This window comes from Anastrepha obliqua, chromosome 4, assembly GCF_027943255.1.
Source record: "Anastrepha obliqua isolate idAnaObli1 chromosome 4, idAnaObli1_1.0, whole genome shotgun sequence".
NCBI classification, from domain to species: Eukaryota; Metazoa; Arthropoda; class Insecta; order Diptera; family Tephritidae; genus Anastrepha; species Anastrepha obliqua.
In genome coordinates, this window is record NC_072895.1 from 35,919,536 (window position 1) to 35,939,672 (window position 20,137).

At 33.3% G+C, this 20,137-nt stretch overlaps 1 protein-coding gene across 2 annotated transcripts in view; it reads right to left on the minus strand.

The window, feature by feature from the left end:
* Positions 1-3,811: 3,811 nt before the first annotated feature.
* The window catches only part of LOC129243751 (uncharacterized), a 76,032-nt gene continuing 59,706 nt past the window's right edge, over positions 3,812-20,137 (minus strand). For both annotated transcript variants that reach the window (XM_054881025.1, XM_054881024.1), the window contains exons 3-7: positions 13,592-13,818; positions 5,545-5,723; positions 5,194-5,424; positions 4,825-5,123; positions 3,812-4,704 (exon numbers count right to left, since the gene is read on the minus strand). In XM_054881025.1, coding sequence (XP_054737000.1) covers positions 4,448-4,704; positions 4,825-5,123; positions 5,194-5,424; positions 5,545-5,723; positions 13,592-13,818 — 1,193 coding nt within the window. In that variant the 3' untranslated portion in view covers positions 3,812-4,447. The remainder of the gene's footprint in view (positions 4,705-4,824; positions 5,124-5,193; positions 5,425-5,544; positions 5,724-13,591; positions 13,819-20,137) is intronic.

The window sequence follows — 20,137 nt, forward strand, 5'->3', positions numbered from 1 at the left end:
GGCTCAAATCTAATCATTGAACAAAAAGCAGCATTGAATGAAATTAGCATCGGCCGTTGCGTTCAAACGATCAAACTTGTTCAAAGAAGTAATTGTCATTATTGTAAATAGCACATGTTCGAGCACTCGAGCGTTGGCGTACAATGTACGCTGTAAATTGCGTTTCGTATTTGAAAGGATTAGTTGGTTTCAGCAATGTTTCCTTATTTACATTATTTTCTTTCGTGTTTTACTATAAGTTTTAAGAAAAAAAAGACAAATATGAAAATATAGTGTTTTTGCTTTAAAATTTTGCTTTTACTTTGCTATCGTTAGTTACAAGCAAAAACTCATGCGGGATCATACGTGTTCAAACCGGCTCATTTGGCTCTATAGCCCTTTTATTCTTGCTCAAAAAAATGAATGTATAGCCGAACGAGCAAATACCCGAAACGGCTGCTATGAAGACGATTGGTGATAGCATCGGAGAGTTAAAACGCAGCACATGATTTGATTGAGCTGAAATAAACAATGACAATAACTTATTTGAACAAGTTCAATAATTTGAACGCAAAGGCCTGTTTTTTTGTTCAAGCGAAGCGTATGAATGTTTTACACTGAGCCGGTGCAGTTCTCTGGTGTACAACATAGCATACCGTTGTTCGGCTCTGAACGAATTTGACAGATATGCCGACGTCATTCGTTTTGTGTGTCACCAAGCTAAAGTTAATTTTTATGAAACACAAAACAAATGACGTAGAATCCAAAGTTCCCCTCAATTTTTTTTTTTACCATACCTAACGAGCAAACCTGGTATCTATCATCCTTACATTCAAAACATGGCTGATTTAATTTTCTGTTGATATAAGTATGCAGCAAATACAGCCAACTCTTCTCTAATAGGATTAAATGAGGGCAGCGTTACTCCAGTGGCGGTTAATCTAATTAAAATTGTATTGTAACAGACGATTGTTACACGAATTAGTGAGCAGCTAACTTGCTTATTGGATAGTTTTGTCAGTAAAACATGTACCGCAAATATGGTTATTAGCTGCACTGTTACTGAAAAATTATTATTAAAAAAAATTTAAATTGCAATTTCTCAAACTACTCCGAAATATCAAAACAATTAATAAAATTTCGAACGTGTTTCTTCTTTCCCTCCTCTGCAAAAATGGTTAATGGGTAATATGGAAATAGTTAGTTTCAAATATGCACCTATACTTCTTCCTAAACTTTTTTAATTTTTTTTGGATCTCCACCGCATTGTATTTGCCTGCCATTTCGAACATAAGTGACATTTCGACAGCAACGTCATTTATATGTGAGCATTTATTTTTATCCTCCGCAAATCATATGCACGTTCTCCTCATTTTGCTATGAACGGCTGCTCGTCGGAATTAAACGTTTCATTCTGCTTCTCATCTGAAATTGTAAAAATGCATTTTTAAACTTTTTGTATATTTAAGTTTTAAGAAAATGCAATAAAGTACTTATTCCTGCTGTGCTCATCACGTTGTTCCAGATTGTTTTCAGTCTTTCTTGCTCTTCTTTTTAAAAGGTTTGTAATTTTTTATTCACAATAGATATTAACTGTGTTTTTCGGTAGTGCCGCCATCGAAAATTCCCCTAATCCTCTCGAATTATAGGAATTAAGTCTAGTAGTTGATCCGGATTAGTTGCGCTTAAATCCTGAGATAATTCCATATAAATTACTTCAACTGTTGCCGTTTCCAGCTAAAAACAATAAACAGTATTGCCCTATAAAATAGTCAAACCATCACGTAACCTCAAATGCTCACTGAAAAACAGCTCTGTACCTTAAACTTAAAAATCCATTTTTGCTCTGAAATGATTAATGAGGGAATACTCCTAGAAACCCCCTCCCACGAATCTCCTTATTGAGAAATAAGAGACCACCGATTTAAATTTATTTATTAAACTCATTAATTTTTTCATTTTAAAATTTTTCATAAAAGAAGACAAAATATTCCACTTCACCAAGGTCGGGTTAGCTGGCTTCGGGTTAGTCGGTCATTGTGAATAGTTCGGCAATGAATGCACAAAATCTCATTGTGAATTGACGAAAACTCCATACCAACTGTATTTTGTTTATGATTATTTGTAATGAAACGGAATAAACCAATTTAATAAAAATAGAAAATAAAACGAGATATCAGCTGACAAATGTATAATTTATTGATAGCACACACCGATGTTGTGGAAAATAAAAGGATGGCCAAAGTTTCTCAAAAGGAGAAGCGAACGAGCATTTTAATAAAATATTTAGAGAGTCTTGTAATACCACACTACCGCATTTATTCACACACAGAAATTAGCTATAATAATTAAAAGGCCGAAGGCGCTCCCATTGCTCCATTATTTGAAGAAAATTGCAAAACGATAGCAAAACAGAATCTAATTTATTATTTTCCTTGCTATTAGATGCCAGTTTTTGTTTTGCTTAACCGTTAACCGTTAGTCGGCAGCTACAAATTAAGTGAATCAAAAGTTAACTGAAAAATGTTTTCTAACCAGACATTGAAAAATAACTTTTTTAACCGTCTGCCGATCATGTTCTGATTAAACCTCAATTATACATATTACATATGTATGTATGTTGAAGCCTTTATGTTGAATGGAGGGCTGCAGTTGAAAGTGATGCGACTGACTAACACTTCAATTTGAAACTAAGTAAATTCATTCATTCAGGCAAATTAAATGGTAAGCAAAAAGTGAACCTGCTGCATACTTATAGGCGAAAAGAAAATTGAGCACAATTCGCTTGAAGAAATCTGGAAAATATCATGTTTGTGATATGAAAATTCATGGGAATGCAGTTATTTCTGAAACAATCCTTTTGAATTAATATACTAATATGCGAGGTAGTCATTATTCGTGTATCTTCCAGCACCAGATTCATCAATAGCACCAGAGAACATTCATGTACGACTCTTGACTACGCTCAGCTATGTTAACTGTCGTATGTTAACTTTTCCCCTGTGGTGTTAGAATTATAAAAATTTCTTAGCCGTGTTTTGTTAGCATTTGACATTTAACCTGCCCTTTCGTTCCCGAAGCTTCTCTATATATCAATGTTCTCTGATAGCACTTCAAGGATCGGAAGCGTGCATTTATCCCTATAGTGGGAGGCATTCTTTAACGTTGTTACGCAATATCTCATCATCAAGTTTTCCCAAGCCACAATTTAGTTTTTTGCCAATAACATGTGTCGAAGAACTGTCGAGCAAATTTTGTGTGGTAGAAAATGCATCACGCATGCCAGCAAAAACAAAAAAAAATTGCCAAAAATCAACGGTATTTTATAGCTACTTGCAACTTGCATTTTATCGTTCTAAAATTTATTGGGCTTTTAACTACATACCAAAAATTTTGATTAAAAAGTTTAAAATTAAAATTAAATGAAATTTCGGTGAAAATTTTCATAATTTTTATAGGTTATACAAATTATAATGGGTTACACTTTTATAAGCAAATGCGTAGCAGCGTACAAGACGCTCATCTTGCCCGTGCTCCTATATGGCGCTGAAACATGGGTCGCAGACTGATACAGCCAGGCCCGTGCGCAGACCCTCAGATTTAGGGGGGGGTTCCAACTTTTGTTGCAGTGCTATTTTTTTTTCATATCGATTCATGTCAAAAAAATTTTTAAAACTTCGACTGAAGCAAACCCCCTTTACTTTTCTGAAAAACTAATAGAAACTAAATAGACAAAAGAGAAATAGCCAAAAGTGATCAAAATGTATTGCCCACCTATTTTATTGCCCATGAGTGTATATAAATTCGTATGCTCAAAGATTAAAATGCCCAATTATTATTAGTTATTATTTTTGTTTATTATCAATATTAATTTTCAATTAACTTAATTATAACTTTTTATCTTAGTAGACTAGTAGTGACTTAATTGTTAGAAACAAAATTTATCGGCATTAAAAACTGCTAAAATTTTTTATAGATAAATACTCATTTTTATAAAAGACTGTTTAGGTGCAAAATTTACTTATTTGCAAAAGTTAATAATCATTTTAAGCTGCCAAACTTATCTCTTACATTTATTCGTCTCCTTTAATTATTATTATTTTTATATTTTTAGTTAAACTTTTGATAATTTTCAATAATATTTCATACGTATTGTAATAAGTTTTGATGGCAGTTGATAAGTACTATTTGTAAACGTTCTAACTCAGATTTAATAGTAATTACACACATACTTATGCACATATGTAAAAAGATACCATTTCGTAAAAATCTACATACATACACTAATTTCCAATGCAACCTGAATTTTTTTTTTTACGTTCCTGCGACAATTTTATATCAGATAATCCACTTGAACACTACTTCATCCTCTCCTTTTTATACTTTTGTTGTAAGAAAGAGTACAAAAAGCTTTTGCAGCATTCATAAACAAATTGAGTCGTACTTGGGTTGTAGGGTGAATGGTTTTTTACATAAATTTACAAGCGGCAGTGCAAAAGCCTAGCAGTGGAAGCAACCATTCCAAAGACCTGCTGTAAGTAGCGCTGCTGGTGCTAAGTTGGGCCTGAGTAAGCTCCCTTTCGTCCACGACGAACGCGGGCACAGACATTGGCGTTTGTTCAAAGGCCTTTAGCGATTCGCCAAAATGAACGCGGCTGTTGCGCGCCAAGCGCTGATTGGCCAGTTTTAACTCTCGCAATTTCTCCTCCAATTGGAGTACTTCATCTGAAAATCGACAAAATTACATAAGTATGTAAATATGTATGTATGAGAATATTTACTTATAATATTGTGAAAGAGTGAAAAGAGTTTTAGCTGAGAAATGAATAACACCAATGGACTTACTGCGATTGACGCCGTCAATATCGTTGATTTTTATAAACATGGCCAACGATATCTCGTACACTTTGTTTGTATCCATCAAGCCCTGAGTCAAAATGTCAGATGTATCACGCCTTCTGCGCCCATAACCGATTTGTCCATTCGAGCATTGTGTGCCAAGGCATTTGTCAAGGCAGACATTGACGGTGGCTCGGAATTGAACGTACGAAGAGTCAGGAAATTTGAATGCCTTGAATTTCGCGGTCAATGTGTCGCCATCAATGGTGTTGAAGTTCTCGAAAAGGTATGGATCCACTGTGCAACTGTGAAGTTTTACAAACTTCTGTTAGGGGTACGTTTTTACACTTTAATACCTTTATGTAATCTACTTACCCTTTGAACACTATGGTTTCGGAGAGCTGACGAGTGTCAGTTACTTCCAGATAATTCACACCTAAGCCATAAACAGGAGAAGAATCGCGGTCCAAATTTATTTCCATTGTCAGCGGTGTACCCGGAGTAACTGTCAGGTCACCAGTGACTTTTTTGCCATTTTGAGTGACGCCTATCGATAGGCGAGGTTCAGGCGCACGTTCTGTGAGGGAAGTCGTAATCTCCAAATCCCTTTACATGAAACATTAAGCAAACAAATTAAAATGCGTACTATGCTTATTTTTATACATATGCATATGCACAAATGTAAGTATATGTTTATATATGTACATAAATACATTTATGACGTACTCTGGTTCCTGAAATCCAGCCGGCAGTACATCGCGCCGCACAACGCCATGGTGCTCACGCTTGGTGACGTTCATCATAAGCGCATTGTAAAAGGGCTCAGTTGTGATACATTTAACGCTTACTATCTCCTTGCCTTCACTGGATTCGATAATTATCTTGTGATAATACACTTTCTTGCCCTAGGAAATAAAAACGTACTTATTTATGAGTGAGTAATTAAGCTTTACTGAAATAAAATTAAAAATGGATATGTGCGAGTAGGTACATTTACATATACCAGAGTTGTGAAAAGTGCATTAATTTTTTTATGCATAGCATTTTAAGTTAAGTAAAACATGAATACACTAATTTTTGAAATTTAATGCAAATAAAAATGTCAATGCAATAGTTTTGAAAATCGAATGCTTAATTCATTAAATTAATACACCGCACTAAAATATTTAACCCCTTTTTTGAGTGTACCGTTCGCCATATTTCAATGAAACATGACACTAATTTGAGGGAATTGACTTCCTTTAGTTCGAAAAGTTTAAGCCCGATATTTAGAGGACGTGGCATCTGGCATATAGACTATAATGTGAAAACCAATACATCTCTAAAATCAATGAAGCCAGGGAGCGGAAACTTAGCACGAATGCATAAACTACGTATACGGTACTTACGGTGAAAAGTGGCAGGTATTGGAAAAGGGAACGTGGCATCTCCCCAATAAACTGAAAATGATGCAAAGGTACTAAAATTTCATACAGTTACATAAATTACGAATGCCGTACTTATGGTGAAAAGTGTTAGGCTTTATAAATGGAGAAGTGGCATCTCCCATATAAACTAAAACTTTCAAATCGCTTTCCTCCGGAACCACAAAAGCTAAGATTATGAAATTTGGTACGGTTACACAAATTACTATCACCAGTCTCATAATGAAAAGTGCTAGGTATTGTTAAAAGGGGCGTAGTATATCCCATAGAAACCTTCATAAAGTTTTCTCTAGAACTGCTTATGCTGAGGCACTGAAATTTCGCACAGTTACATAAATTACGAATGCCGTACTTATGGCGAACACTGATAGGTATTGAAAAAGAAGGGTGACACCTCCCATAACTTAAATAACTTTAATTTCATATCATGTGAAAAAAACAAATGAATCTATGGAAATTTTATAATCTTAAAATATTTTTTATGGATCGCTCAGGGCTTGAAAAAAAATGTACTTATTTTATCACAATTTGTAATATATGTAATTCAATTGAAATTGAATTGAACCTACTGCTTACAGTGAGAATTGGTATTGGTCCAGGTCGACCACGGGCGTTACTAGTAAACTTTAAATGCAATAATTCTGGAAAATAATGCTAATCACATTTTTTTGCATTATTATTATATTAAAATTTTCCAATTAATATTAATAAAATAAGTTGATGCGTTAAGAAAATAAAAATTAAAAAAAAAAACAATATTAAGGGGTAACACCACTGTAGAAATTTCAAAAAATTGATTTTTTTTTATAAGCTTAAAAAATTCTTTGAACCTTTTAAAATACAGAACAAAAAGTTTTATACGTTACCGAAGTCTATTTCATAAATATTTTAAGCTTTTAACCAAGCGTTAGTGACTGCTACCTAACGACTTCTCCAAATTTCCAAACTTTAAACGCGTTTTTCTCAAAACACGTTTTCTGAAATTGGCACGCAGCATAACTCAAACAATTTTAAATATTTTTAATCAGGTTTTTCACTACGTCTGTATAATAACCTTCTTAAGAGAAGAGCGTAGGGGATTTTCGATAGATTAATTTAAACGATTGTTATAATTATTTAAGTGCCGTTTTTTTAGTCCAAAATAGAGTTTTTTCCTTCAAATGCTTGCTAATTCCACAAAAATTAATATTTTTTAAATCCCCTACGTGTTTCTCTAGCTATCCTTATCTAGATTAAGAAAAAAAATGTTTCTTTGTTCCAGATTAAAATTTGCACCCTCTGTGCTGCGTGCCGCGGAGCTCCTTCAAGAGAAACCACGTTACAAAAATGTCTCCAATGCCGCCATTTTGTAAAATTTCTCGATCAAACTTTGTAGTTTTGGATTTTAGTATATAAGTAATAACTTCCCAAATCAGAGTGATTGTTTCCCCTTTCCTTCTATACAAAAAAATTCTTTAAAAATCGTGTTTATTTTACGCGTGTACAGTGGTGTTACCCCTTAACTAATTTTATTTTGAAGTAAAAATTCTTTGCTCACGTTATTAAAACGCTGCAATATGCAAAACGCAAAATATGCAACTTACTGGTCCTGAGCCTTTCTGTGGATTCACAAAAGGCCACATTAATGAATTCCTTAGGAAATGGGAAGAAAGAAAATTTGCTGCACACTGGCTAAACTGTGCCGCTCAGCGTCAAGCCAAACTATTCCTAAGTCCCAACAAAGGAATATCTGATAAGCTTCTCTCACTAAGCAGAGTAGATCTGCGTCTTTTAACAGGATATCTTACAGGTCACTGCAGCCTGAGGTATCATATAAATAATATTGGTCTATCTGAGACCAATGTCTGCCGCTTTTGCGAAATGGACATAGAAAGCTCAGAGCATGTGCTTTGTGAATGCCCTGCGTTGGGCAGACAGAGACTTCATCACCTTGGTGGTATCGTATTATCTGCATGCAATCTTTGGAACAACAAACCCAAAATTGTGCTAAAATTTTTAAAAAGCCTAAAACTCTAGGGTTACAAAAATAGGCCTTTCACAATAGATCAGCTCTGGTCGCAGTGCGTAATGGCATTCTAATAATAATAATAATAGAGAACATACTCGTAAACACACTGAGTTACATACAGAATACATTTATTTTCATAAATTACATATAATGACAACCAAGCAATATCAAATTTAGAATCACAATAGAGGAACAATAAGTCTGTTCACGTAAAAATTAGGCAGTAACTTAATTTCCGAGAATTTGCACTCAAAGAGAAAAATATAAAAAAAGTACAAACCAGTAACAGGTTGCAAATTTTACGAACAACTAATTAAATTGTTGGCGGAAAAAATCACAACAATTAAAATTTTTTCGGTTGAGCTAAGTTGTATTAAATTAAAAAAAATAAAGCAATTAAAATGCAAAACGAACTTCGCATCACATGATTTTATTTTGTCCACAATAATTTGCTCCACTTCATCATCGTTGTCAAATGAAGAGCATGCCATTAGCAATTGTATTGCTGTGGCAATCATATCTTCATCATTGCTTCATATTTTCCTTGCTTCCATCTATGTATACATTTATGTATATTGCCAAATTAGTTAATAACCGAGAAGTACATACAAGTATGAAACACAAAAGACGCCTTCAATGTTTTCGATTTGTATTTTCAAAACTGCAGCAACGGTGAATGGAGGCTATGGTTTAGAAGTTCATACCTCGTTGTCATTGACCGATTCCTATTTAATATATTATTTCAAATAAACTAAAAATTTTGTCTAGAATATATTTACTTATACTCTATGTTTTAATAAAAAAATTTCTTTAAATTAAGAACTTTGAATCAATTCGCAAATTTGAGTTCAATCAGCTGTTTTTCTCACTTGCAAATTCTTACAAGTAAATATGTATGTATCCAGTAAAATCTTTCAATTTCCCCTAAAAATGAAATGCCAAGTTTTTTGGATATACATATGAACACCAAAACTTCTTAATTTGTTCCAAATTATTTGTTTCATGAGCAGACCAATATTGACAAGTACAGCTCAATAATTATACAAGAAGAAACATCATCAATTAGCCGTTTGCATCATTCGACGGAATAATCCGTGAACAAAAACTCTATCTCATTAACAAGAGCGGAAACAAATCTTCTCTCTTATTACCAAGAGCGGAATAATCCGCAAATAACGGCTCTGTTAATTACTTAGAACCGCCTATTCCACACATTGTAATATTTGTTAAATTTTTATCGGCGACCATCTAAGAGTCGGATTTTTGAGTACATCGCACATTTCGAGCGGCGACACAAAAGGGTTAAACTGCTTTGTGTTTCGGTGATATCCATTAATTGCCTGGTTCCTTATCAATACTCAGTAGTAATAATATATTAACTAATAATAAAAATAATAAAAGAATGATTTCTGTTAATGGAAACGAGAAAAACGAATATGCATTTGAATGCATTAAAATTTTCCATTAGCTTTCATTTGCATAATTTAATAAAAAATTCATTAGCATTATTTTCTCATAATTATTGCATTAACATTTTATTAAGCATTAACATTTTATTAAACATTAAATTTTCAAAATGAATGCATGGCAGAGTTTTTTACATTAAAATGATTGTCTTAATGTACAATTAATGCATTAACGCATTTTGAATGAATGCACAGCTCTGTTACATATATAGATTTATTTGTTTTATTCAGGCATTAAAATGAATAATAATCACAAATTATTATAAAAAAGCATATTCCAATCCCTCACTTTGTTCCGCTTCCACTCCCACTAGAACCAAGTCAGTAGCTTCTAGTCTCGCACTCAGTCTGTTGCTTTTGGTGATACATAGATTTATACGAAAATAGGCGATGCCACAGCCATCTTCCTAATATTCTTTCTTTCTTTGAAATTGTGTTTTATACCCAATTTAAGAAAATTTTCTTCAAAGTGGTTGTTTGTGTCGCAAAGGAAAGTAATATGCAACTTGAATACTGATCTTGACACTTGATGTACTATATACATACATATGTAAGTAGATCACCTCTTATTGTCAATCTCCCAATTTAAATCTGTTAACCCCAACCAGAGATGGAGAACCATACTACGTGGGAAACCCTAGTGGATGGAAAGAGAACAAATGGAGTGAGTGATCTGGCTCTCTTAGAGGGCAGGTTCTAAGGCTGACAACTTTATACCAGTATTCATTGTCGCGAATTCACAACAACAGCATCGAATAACTAATAACATCAAAAGATACCGACCCAAGCAACGAATCAAGGATTGTGATTTACGATTTATTAATGATGATGATGAAATAAAACCAGATTCATTGTCATTAGTAATATTTACATATGTATATATGTCTGTAAGTGTAGAGACGGAAATAAAAATTTCTGTAGGAAGTGCTAAAGCGTATTCTCTTATTAGTTTTAATATTCCGATACATATGTACAGTGGTTCAAACGTCTAATCGTACATGCAGAGAGCTCATCTTAAATATTAGTTTTAAAAGAGAAAATTTGCTTAATTTAAAATAATATACACTGATTTTATTTCATAATAACTTAATTTATTTCGTCATATACAAAAGTTTTAAGTTTTCACAACATTTTCTTAAAAAAAAAACAAAAATAAACAAAACAAGAGAAATTCATGTCCAAACGAATAATCGTACAATACTGAATTTATGCTCTCAAACTAAATATTTTTAAAATTAATGCTTAGTAGGGAGTCCTTACGCTTTAAGCACAGCACTGAAACGTTTTGGCATCGATTCTACTAAGTTTTTACATACTTCTGGTGAAATATTATACCACACAGTTCGTAGAGTTTCTTTCAACTCATTAACATTTCGAAAGACTTTGTCCTTTAATCTTTTAGACAATTCCTCCCATACATGCTCAATTATGTTAAGATCAGGTGATTGTGCGGGGGTTTGGAGTAGTTTTGGACAATTATAAATAAGCTACATCCTCGCAACCATTGATGTATGTTTCGGATCGTTGTCCTGGTAGAAAGCAAAATTGTCTATTATCCCCAAACGCTCGGCACTTTGCTTCACATTATTTTTTAAAATATCTAAATACTTGTATTTTTCCATATTGCCTTCAATAAATTCAATGTTTCCAACACCTGAACTCGAAACACACCCCCACACCATCACTGATCCACCACCGTGTTTCACAGTAGGCTTTGTATTTTTACAATCAAATTCTGCATTGGGTTTTTGCCATACGTAGCACTTTCCATCGGACCCTTTTAAATTAAATTTACTTTCGTCTGTGAATAATACCTGTCAAAAAAGAAATTTAGTGCCAATAATTTAAATTTTATTTTGTTTTTACCGTTTTCCAGAAGTTAATATCTTTTGTAATATAGTCTGTAGCAAATTTCATGCGAGCTTTTTTGTTTTTAGGACTTATGCATGGCTTTTTTCGTGCTATTCTGCCATGATAATTGTTTCTTTTCAAAACATTTCGGATTGTCTCATCACAAACTATCTTATCAGTCTCTTTTTTAATGTTCTGTTAATTTCTACTGCTATTACAAAAGCATTTTTTTCACTTCCCTTAAAATCAAACGTTCATCGCGCTTCTTGCCTTGGCCAACACGACTTTTATTTACAATAGAAAGGTCATTTTTATATCTTTTAATGATATATTGCGCGGTAGAATGAGCTCTATTTACTAAAACTGCGATTTCTCTAAAAGTTTTTCCGGATTCGTGCAATTTAATTATTAATTTTCATTCTTCTACCGTTGTCTGTTTTCCTGAGGGTGCCATTACGTACCGATTAAGTTTATCACTTAAAGCAATCTGGATAACTAAATAAGAATTTATTTATAGTCCAGTGCAAAACACAATTTTAAAAAAATGCTTATAGGATAACGGTATCCAGTCGACGTCTCCTTATGTACGATTATTCGTTTGGACACGAATTTCTTTTGTTTTGTTTGTTTTTGTTTTTTTTTAAGAAAATGTTGTGAAAACTTAAAACTTTTGTATATGACGAGATAAATTAAGTTATTATGAAATAAAATCAGTGTATATTATTTTAAATTAAACCAATTTTCTCTTTTAAAACTAATATTTAAGATGAGCCCTCTGCATGTACGATTAGACGTTTGAACCACTGTATGTATGTAAATATTTGTCTAAATCTACCTAAACTCCGCATGGCTGAAACAAGTATGAACATGAACAAATGCTTAAAGAGCTAATTGGGGAGGATTCGTGGAATTTACTAAAGACATTTTTCCTATTCATTCGGAGATATTACAAGTAGTAGCTGAACGTCAATTTCGCAAGGTGATTATGGCTGCTCCTATGAACAGCCTCTGATTCAAGGTTCAAATCCGCCTGTGCCAAATGGCAGAATTTCTGCCCTATTCGGTGATTGACTTCCATGAACAGGAAGATACGAGCAATATCATTTTTCGCATACCTGGAAGGTAGTCCTTTTTTCAGAAAAGGATTATCTAAATTAGTCTAATTTTGTGTATATGGTTTGGACCAAATAATTTTTTGAAGTGAAACTTCTTAGGCGTCGATGGACAAGCGAGAATGGAGAGTAAAATTTCAAGGCAATGCAACGTTTTGGGCATTTTTGTTCCGCGAGAGAGAAAAACGATATAACGTAGAGAAAAAGTAGAGAAAGAGCTATACCTTATATATTATATATTTAGTGATGGACTAGTATAACTTATACTCGTATAAATATGTATAAAACTATGTATGTATGTGTGTATAAGTGAATACTAAGTGTACAAGGGAGTGAGAAAGAAGCACATCCTTAAGCTTAGGGAGATTATTTGGATAGTACTCGTAATCTGTATGTTAGTGTTATTCAGAATATGCAAATTTGTATTTAATTATGTCTGTATGTATGTAATATATGTATGCATGTTCTTGCGGGTATTATATGATGGGAAATTGGGGAATTCAATTGAGTGATGCGATTTCGAAAACTTCCAATAGATAGTTTCTAGTTGTTGATATGTGTTTATGGATGTGCAAATACATTGCGAATTCTTCGTTCAATGAGTCTACATACATACATATGTGTGTGCGTGTACATATACAGTTTGTATAAAAGTAATTTCAAAGTTCGATGACTACTTTATTACTACATATAATTTAGTCTATTTGTATTCTCTGCAAATGTTGTGAATTTATTTAGATATATATTCTTTCTCTCCCTCTCTCCCTCTCTCTCATTCTCTTTCGGGTCTCTCCCTCTTTCTTTGTCTGCCTTGAAACTTTCACTTCTGTTATGTGTACTATGCGACACGCACTTTTGTTTACTAAGTTATCTCAACTTTTGTGTAAGTAATAATAATCAATATTTTCTTACCGTCAATTGATTCACCATCCGTGTGACTCCGCACTCGTAAAAATCTGTCAAAGAAAGCCGGAACACTGCCTGAAGTTCATTTATTTGAGGCTGGCAACGTTCATTTGGATAGTCTTTGAGACCCTCTAGATATATTTGTGCTTTTGCATTTGAATCATATTTGCTTGTATCGGGTATTTGGATTTCTACTTGCATCTGGTCCTCTGTGCAGTGTATTTTGTGGGCAACTAAATTCGTAAAATAAAATTAAATAAAAATAAAAAAATTTTAAAAAATCACATATTTGCTAATATTTGTATTATTATTTGATTGACATAAAAGCGAAATACAATAGTGACGGTGCATGGCTTTTACTCTCATATAAAAAAAATTCGGGCATGGAAGAAAACTCGTGACACCTCAGCAAAAAAAATTCTCAAAAATCAACTGTATTTTGTAGTTACTAGAAACTTGCACTTTGTTATACCAAAATTCAATGGGCTATACCAATAATAGGAGATACACCTTTTAAAGTGTTAGCATTGGACACACGCCATTTATCTTTACTTCTAAAGTAGCCTATTGCAGTCTTCAAAACTTCACTTACTCGTACCAGTTTTTTTTTTGTGCACAGCTCACTACGAGCTCGGAGTTGAATTATCTACTCTTGTTATTTGCCCCCTATTAACATTGCACAGGCTCTCTACTCTATTTATAATGTCTAACTTCTATTGGCATTTTTCAATGCTATCCAATGCTTTTGTCAATGCTTTATATATTAAATATCATATTAACCGCTTAATGATTTTGAACGAACAGCGCTCGTGTGCGGTGGACATGCTCTAACGGCCCAACCCGAGTGGTGATCGCAGGTTTCGACATGTTTGTATTACATACATACGTCAAATGAATTTTGTTTACCAATTCCTACTTGTCATTTATATCGGCTTCTGCACACACACAGTTAGTTTCTAATATTTTATAAAGCCAAATTTGAATTGATAAAACTATTTTTATTTATAAACAATATAAACTTTTTAAATACAAAATAAAAGTAATGTTTTTGGTTACATTTTTGTGAAGAAAAAAAAACCGAGCGTCAAGTGGTTAAGGTTATAAAAATGTATCGAATTATACCAAATGTAAGAAAATTTTAATTTCCTGAATGTTTTACAAGTCTATAGGACTAAGTAAATAAAAGTAAATAATTAAATAGGTATATAAAAGGAATACCACATCCCCAGAAAATTTCTGATTAGAAAGTTTAAAGTTCTGATGAAATTTTCGAAATGTTTTTTTATAGAATTTAGAGTCTTTGCGTTACATTGTTTTATATTATTACGTTATGATACTTTATTATTGTTGTAAAATTTTATAAAAAAATTGTGACGTGGTTTCAATTTTACAAAGAAGTGTATATGAGAAGAAACGGTAAGAGTACCAATTAATAATGGGTAAGGCAATAGTGGCCATGGGAAAAACATTTATAACAGGCAAACTCCAAAATTACGTAGAATCGTAACTCTGTGTTTTTCTATCCCTTTATCCATATAAGTAGAAATGTATTAACTTCAACATTCGCAGATTTTATTGCAGTTATGTACCGAAGTAAATGCTGAAAAGAGCCATCACAAGTCTGGCGCAGCCACTTACTTACACTTGTAGAGGAGTAGCTGAGGAGCTTACGAATCCAAGTGAATGAACAAAAATTTACACATTTGGGATTTACGCTCAATATAAATGCTTATAACAAACCCAATCCCAGAGGAAACAAAATAGAAAACGCACATTCGTACGAAAAAGGAACAAATAAATATGGAAACTTCAAGCTTACATTGGCAAATGAGCCGGAAATCTGTCTTAAAACAGCACTATAAATCCCTGTTCTACAATTTCATTTCATTATTCATTCAAATCCAATAATACCATCCCTATTTTAGTCATAATTGCATATTTTGCTTATTTTTAATTTTTAAACACGTATTTTATCCCTCGGCTGGCAATGACAAACCTCCGAGTGTATTTCTGGCATGAAAAAGCTCCTCATAAAAAACTATTTGCTATTTAATTTGATATTTAATTTTTAAAAATTTGTTGCTGCTACTGCTTTGCTGTCACCTTATATGAACTCGCCATGCTAACATTTGCCAAACAGAGAAAGTTTCATTTTCTAGAATTTAAACGAAATAACCCTAATTGTGTATTTTAGTAAAAATAAATCTTTTATTTTTTCTATTTTCAGTGCATTTTTTACGCACATATTTTTTATTTTTTATTAAATTAATTCCATGCCTTAGTTATCTGTATATTACGAGTATTATTCTTATGAGACATTGCATTTGCTTCCGATATTTCAGTTATTTATAATAGAAAGAATTGTTCCCGAAAAATGGAACCTACAAATATTGCTTGCTGCCTATTGATATGACGAAATTACATGTTTTCCTTTGACTTTGGTCGACGTTTACCGTTCAAAAGGAGAATCACCTAATTATGAGGGAGAGGATAAGAAACATAACAATCCAAGTTTTCCAGCAACAATACCACTGAGACAGTTCAAACTCATCAACAGCTGTTAGTTATTTCCCTTCTCATCAGCATGCTATAAAATTGAGAAACCGACAGGTGACTATCGTGGACACGATTAGCAAAAGTCTAAAAGCAATTTCCCCTCTGTTGATGGATATGAAGACAAAGCCATTTTATCATACGGAAAGTATATACGAACATTACTCGCATGCTTGGATGCGTCATACGTTCCAAAAAACGTCATTTCATTACTGTGCTGTCCACATATTATTCCGATGGCAAAATTGATCCGAACAATCTAGAAAAAAGCCAAAATACGGATCCTATTGGATAAGTTGGTTACGGAATATCAATGCAATGGTGAACCGATGGCTCGCCCCTTTCTTTTGCGTATGCTCTATGTAAACTTTGAGAAAAATGTGCGCATACATGGCGCTTGCAGTAACTTTAAATACAAAAATTCAGTACTATTTTCTATATATGTACAGAAAATTTATCAAAAATCCTTGTTTTCTCTCCAAATGAAAAAAAAAATTAAATAATTGGGTAGCATTTATTTCATTCATACATTTTCATACATTTCATACAATGACTCGTTTATGAAAATAAGGTACCAATAAAGGTGAATACATACAATAAAGGTTAAGACATAGCAGAGTGAGCCGTATTTTTGCTAATTTTATATACCTACTTGACCTAAACACTACTCGTATTAATTCATACCCGTACGATTTCTCCTCATACGAGTATACACCTCGTTGCGAAATTATACACCACTATTTTCTATAAAAATACATAAGTAGTTCATACTACAACAAAGACCATACTTGACCAAAATGTTTCCGGATGTTCATAAAATAGTAGTGTGCTTATAATTTCGCAAAGGCATATGAGGGGAAATCGTAGGGGTATGAACTAATTGTGGTGAGGGCAAGTAAAAGCATACAATATAAAGGAAAAATTAGTAAAATAGCTTTGATACTGCAAATTGCACACAATTCAACATTCAAAATTTATAAGGTTAAAATTTTGTATTGCTTTTGAATGGAATGCAAACGAGTTTAATTATAATTATTAACACACAATTCCTAAATAATTATGGTTACCGCTATAACTCGAATAAATTTGGAATTGGAAATTATTTCTAAATATAATCAAATCGAATGAATAGAAACAAATTTCCAAATATCATAATATTTTCCGAGAACACTTTCTACTCTGAAACAAAGTTAAAGTGGTTTGCTTGTCATTGGGAAATTTCAGATTTTTCCTCCAGCGCTGGTGTTGAATAAATCATTCATTTTAAAGGTTCCATTGAGCTACTGTATTTTTAGATTATAATATATGCATACATACGTACATATAACAGATAATATGCAAAGAACCTTGCGAGGTAACTGTAATTAATAAATCATTATGTTGGACCATTAATCACAATCATTGAAGTAAGTAACGTGCAAACCAAAATGTATTAAATATTGTAATAAGAAAAAAATGCAGTTATTTTCTCTTTTCTTAACATAATATTCGATAGCAGAAATGTGCACTAAACACATGTGCATGAGTAGGTATGTTTGTATAAGTACATCATAAGAAGAGTGAGAACATAATAACAGAGCTTTTACTGTTACTTCATGATCTTGCCTTATTACGGATTTCGTTCATAAACTTTTCTTCTTGCTTCCATTTAGCAAATAAATGCATTCGTCTTCGGTTGCATGCTCATAATAGTTGTAGTTGTATGCTTCCACTGGTAAGTATGAAGAATATGAAGATCAAATAAATACTCATCTCTGAATGTTGCTTTAGATGGAAGCTTCATTGTGTATGAGAAAGTGCAATTTTACCCAGAAGCAATACGTAGTACATGTAAATATGTATATGTATATATTTAAGTACATAATTATGCATATAGCTGTACCTATGTACGAGCAGTTTCAGCCGCTATAATCAAAGCGTTTCTTTTTTTACTTTTTTACAGTGGAATCCACATGATTGCTGCAGTCCAGTTACAAACTAAGCATACGGAAAAGTTTACATTTAGTTTTTTAATAAGAAATAATTTTCCATAAAAATCAAACAGCTGATTTACATTCTGTCAAAAAAGTACCGGGAATTGTTCAATCAAATGCAAAATAATGGTTTAATCAGCAAAATTTATTATGTCGCCTACAAAGCAGGCTCCATTCGAAGCAATACACTTAGGCCAATGATTAGTTTAGTCATCAAATCACCTTTTAAACGCCTTTGGATGGATCTTGTTTAGCTCTTTCAGCGAATTCTTCTTAATGGTCTCTATCGACTCAAAGCGGCGTCCGCGGAGTGCCAATTTGACTTTTGGGAAAAGGAAAAAGTCACAGGGGGCCAAATCCAGTGAATACGGCGATTGTTCAATGATATTTGTCGAGTTTTTGGTAAAAAAAGTGTTCTAAAAGTATGCAAGGTTCACGAGTTTTTTTCCCCAAATAGGGACGTCTCCCAGGCACATTCTCTATCAAACATCGCAAAGCTTCCAAATAATATTATTTATTTACCGTAAAACCATTTGGAACGATTTCCGAGTGCACAACACCATGATAATCAAAGAAAACCAGAAGCATGACTTTCACTTTTGACCGACTGTGGCGTGATTTTTTTTTGTTTCGGCTCATGGGGATAGCGCCGTTTGACTATCAGCCGCCTGTTGACTATTTGGCATCTCAAACTCATATACCCACGTCTCATCACCTATTATGATGCGCTGGATAAGGGTGGGTCCGAATTCACTTTCTCAAGCATGCCTTCAGCCACCTTCTTTCGATGAGTTTTTTGAAAGAAATTCAACTCTCTTGGAACGAGTCGAGCAGCCATACGTCTCATGCCCAATTGATGGTGTAAACTGTTGCGAATTGATTCGTGATACACGCTAAGGTCACGAGCTACTTCCCTAAAACGTAAATGATAGTTATCCAGCACCATTTCGTTGACTTTGTCGACGTTTTCATCCGTTGAAGACGTTGTTGGGCGACCAGATCGGGGCATATCTTCCACTACTTCTCGCCCCTTTGCAAAAGCCTTATACCACTCGTATACCCGTGTTTTTGATAAATGACGAGTGTCATAGGCTTTCTGCAACATTTTCAACGATTCGGCTAATGAAATCGCGTTCAAAATACAAATTCTTTGTTCGATATTTTTATCTATAGTGAAAATCGCAGAGCACACCTGCGGTAGATTGTTATAATTAAATGCCAAAAACAAGATAATTGACAGATCCCACTCAAACTCTGCGATACTATAGAGGACAGTTGTACCAACATTCCAGCAAAAAAAATTTAAACATGCTTGTACATATGTGTAACGCGGCCTTTTTAAATGAACAATTCTCGATATTTTTTTCACATCATGTACATTCAGCAGACTTTATATGCTTATTTTCACGTGAATTGACTATTCAACAAGTTGAGGATTTTTTTTTATTTTTTTGAGGATCGTAGCTCAACTCACTTCAAATTTATAAGTAAGATTTTAGAATTTCCCACAATTTATATAAAATTATGTCAAAATACCGCATTTAACCCTCCGTTGGACACCTTTTTTAAAACCTTCGGCTGAGCACCCGGGTCTGACCTTTTTTTCTTTCTGCTCTTATATCCATAAATCGATAGCAAATTTAATTTTAGGAAGCTATCTTGAAGCTCAAGTCGTTAGCTATAAAAGAAATATGTTAAATGCAATTCAGAAATATGTTAAAAATTAAAAAGCGGGTTAATGTTTAACAAAAGCTTCGGAAGACTGTTAAGAAACTACCAAAAATGCAATTAATGTTTAAAATTAATAAATAGCAAGCCAGACAGACAAAATTGCCTCCGAACCGAATTTCATATACACGCGCATATTTTAGTAAAATTGTATTTGGGCTGGCTGTTCATTTTTGGAGTCAAGAGAGAGTTTTAGCTTATAACAGCAGAGTGGCGAGGAAAATTTAACATATAAAAAATGAGCGTGGGAGAAAATGAGATATTTTTGTCGGATCTAAATGAGGAGTTACGCAATGCG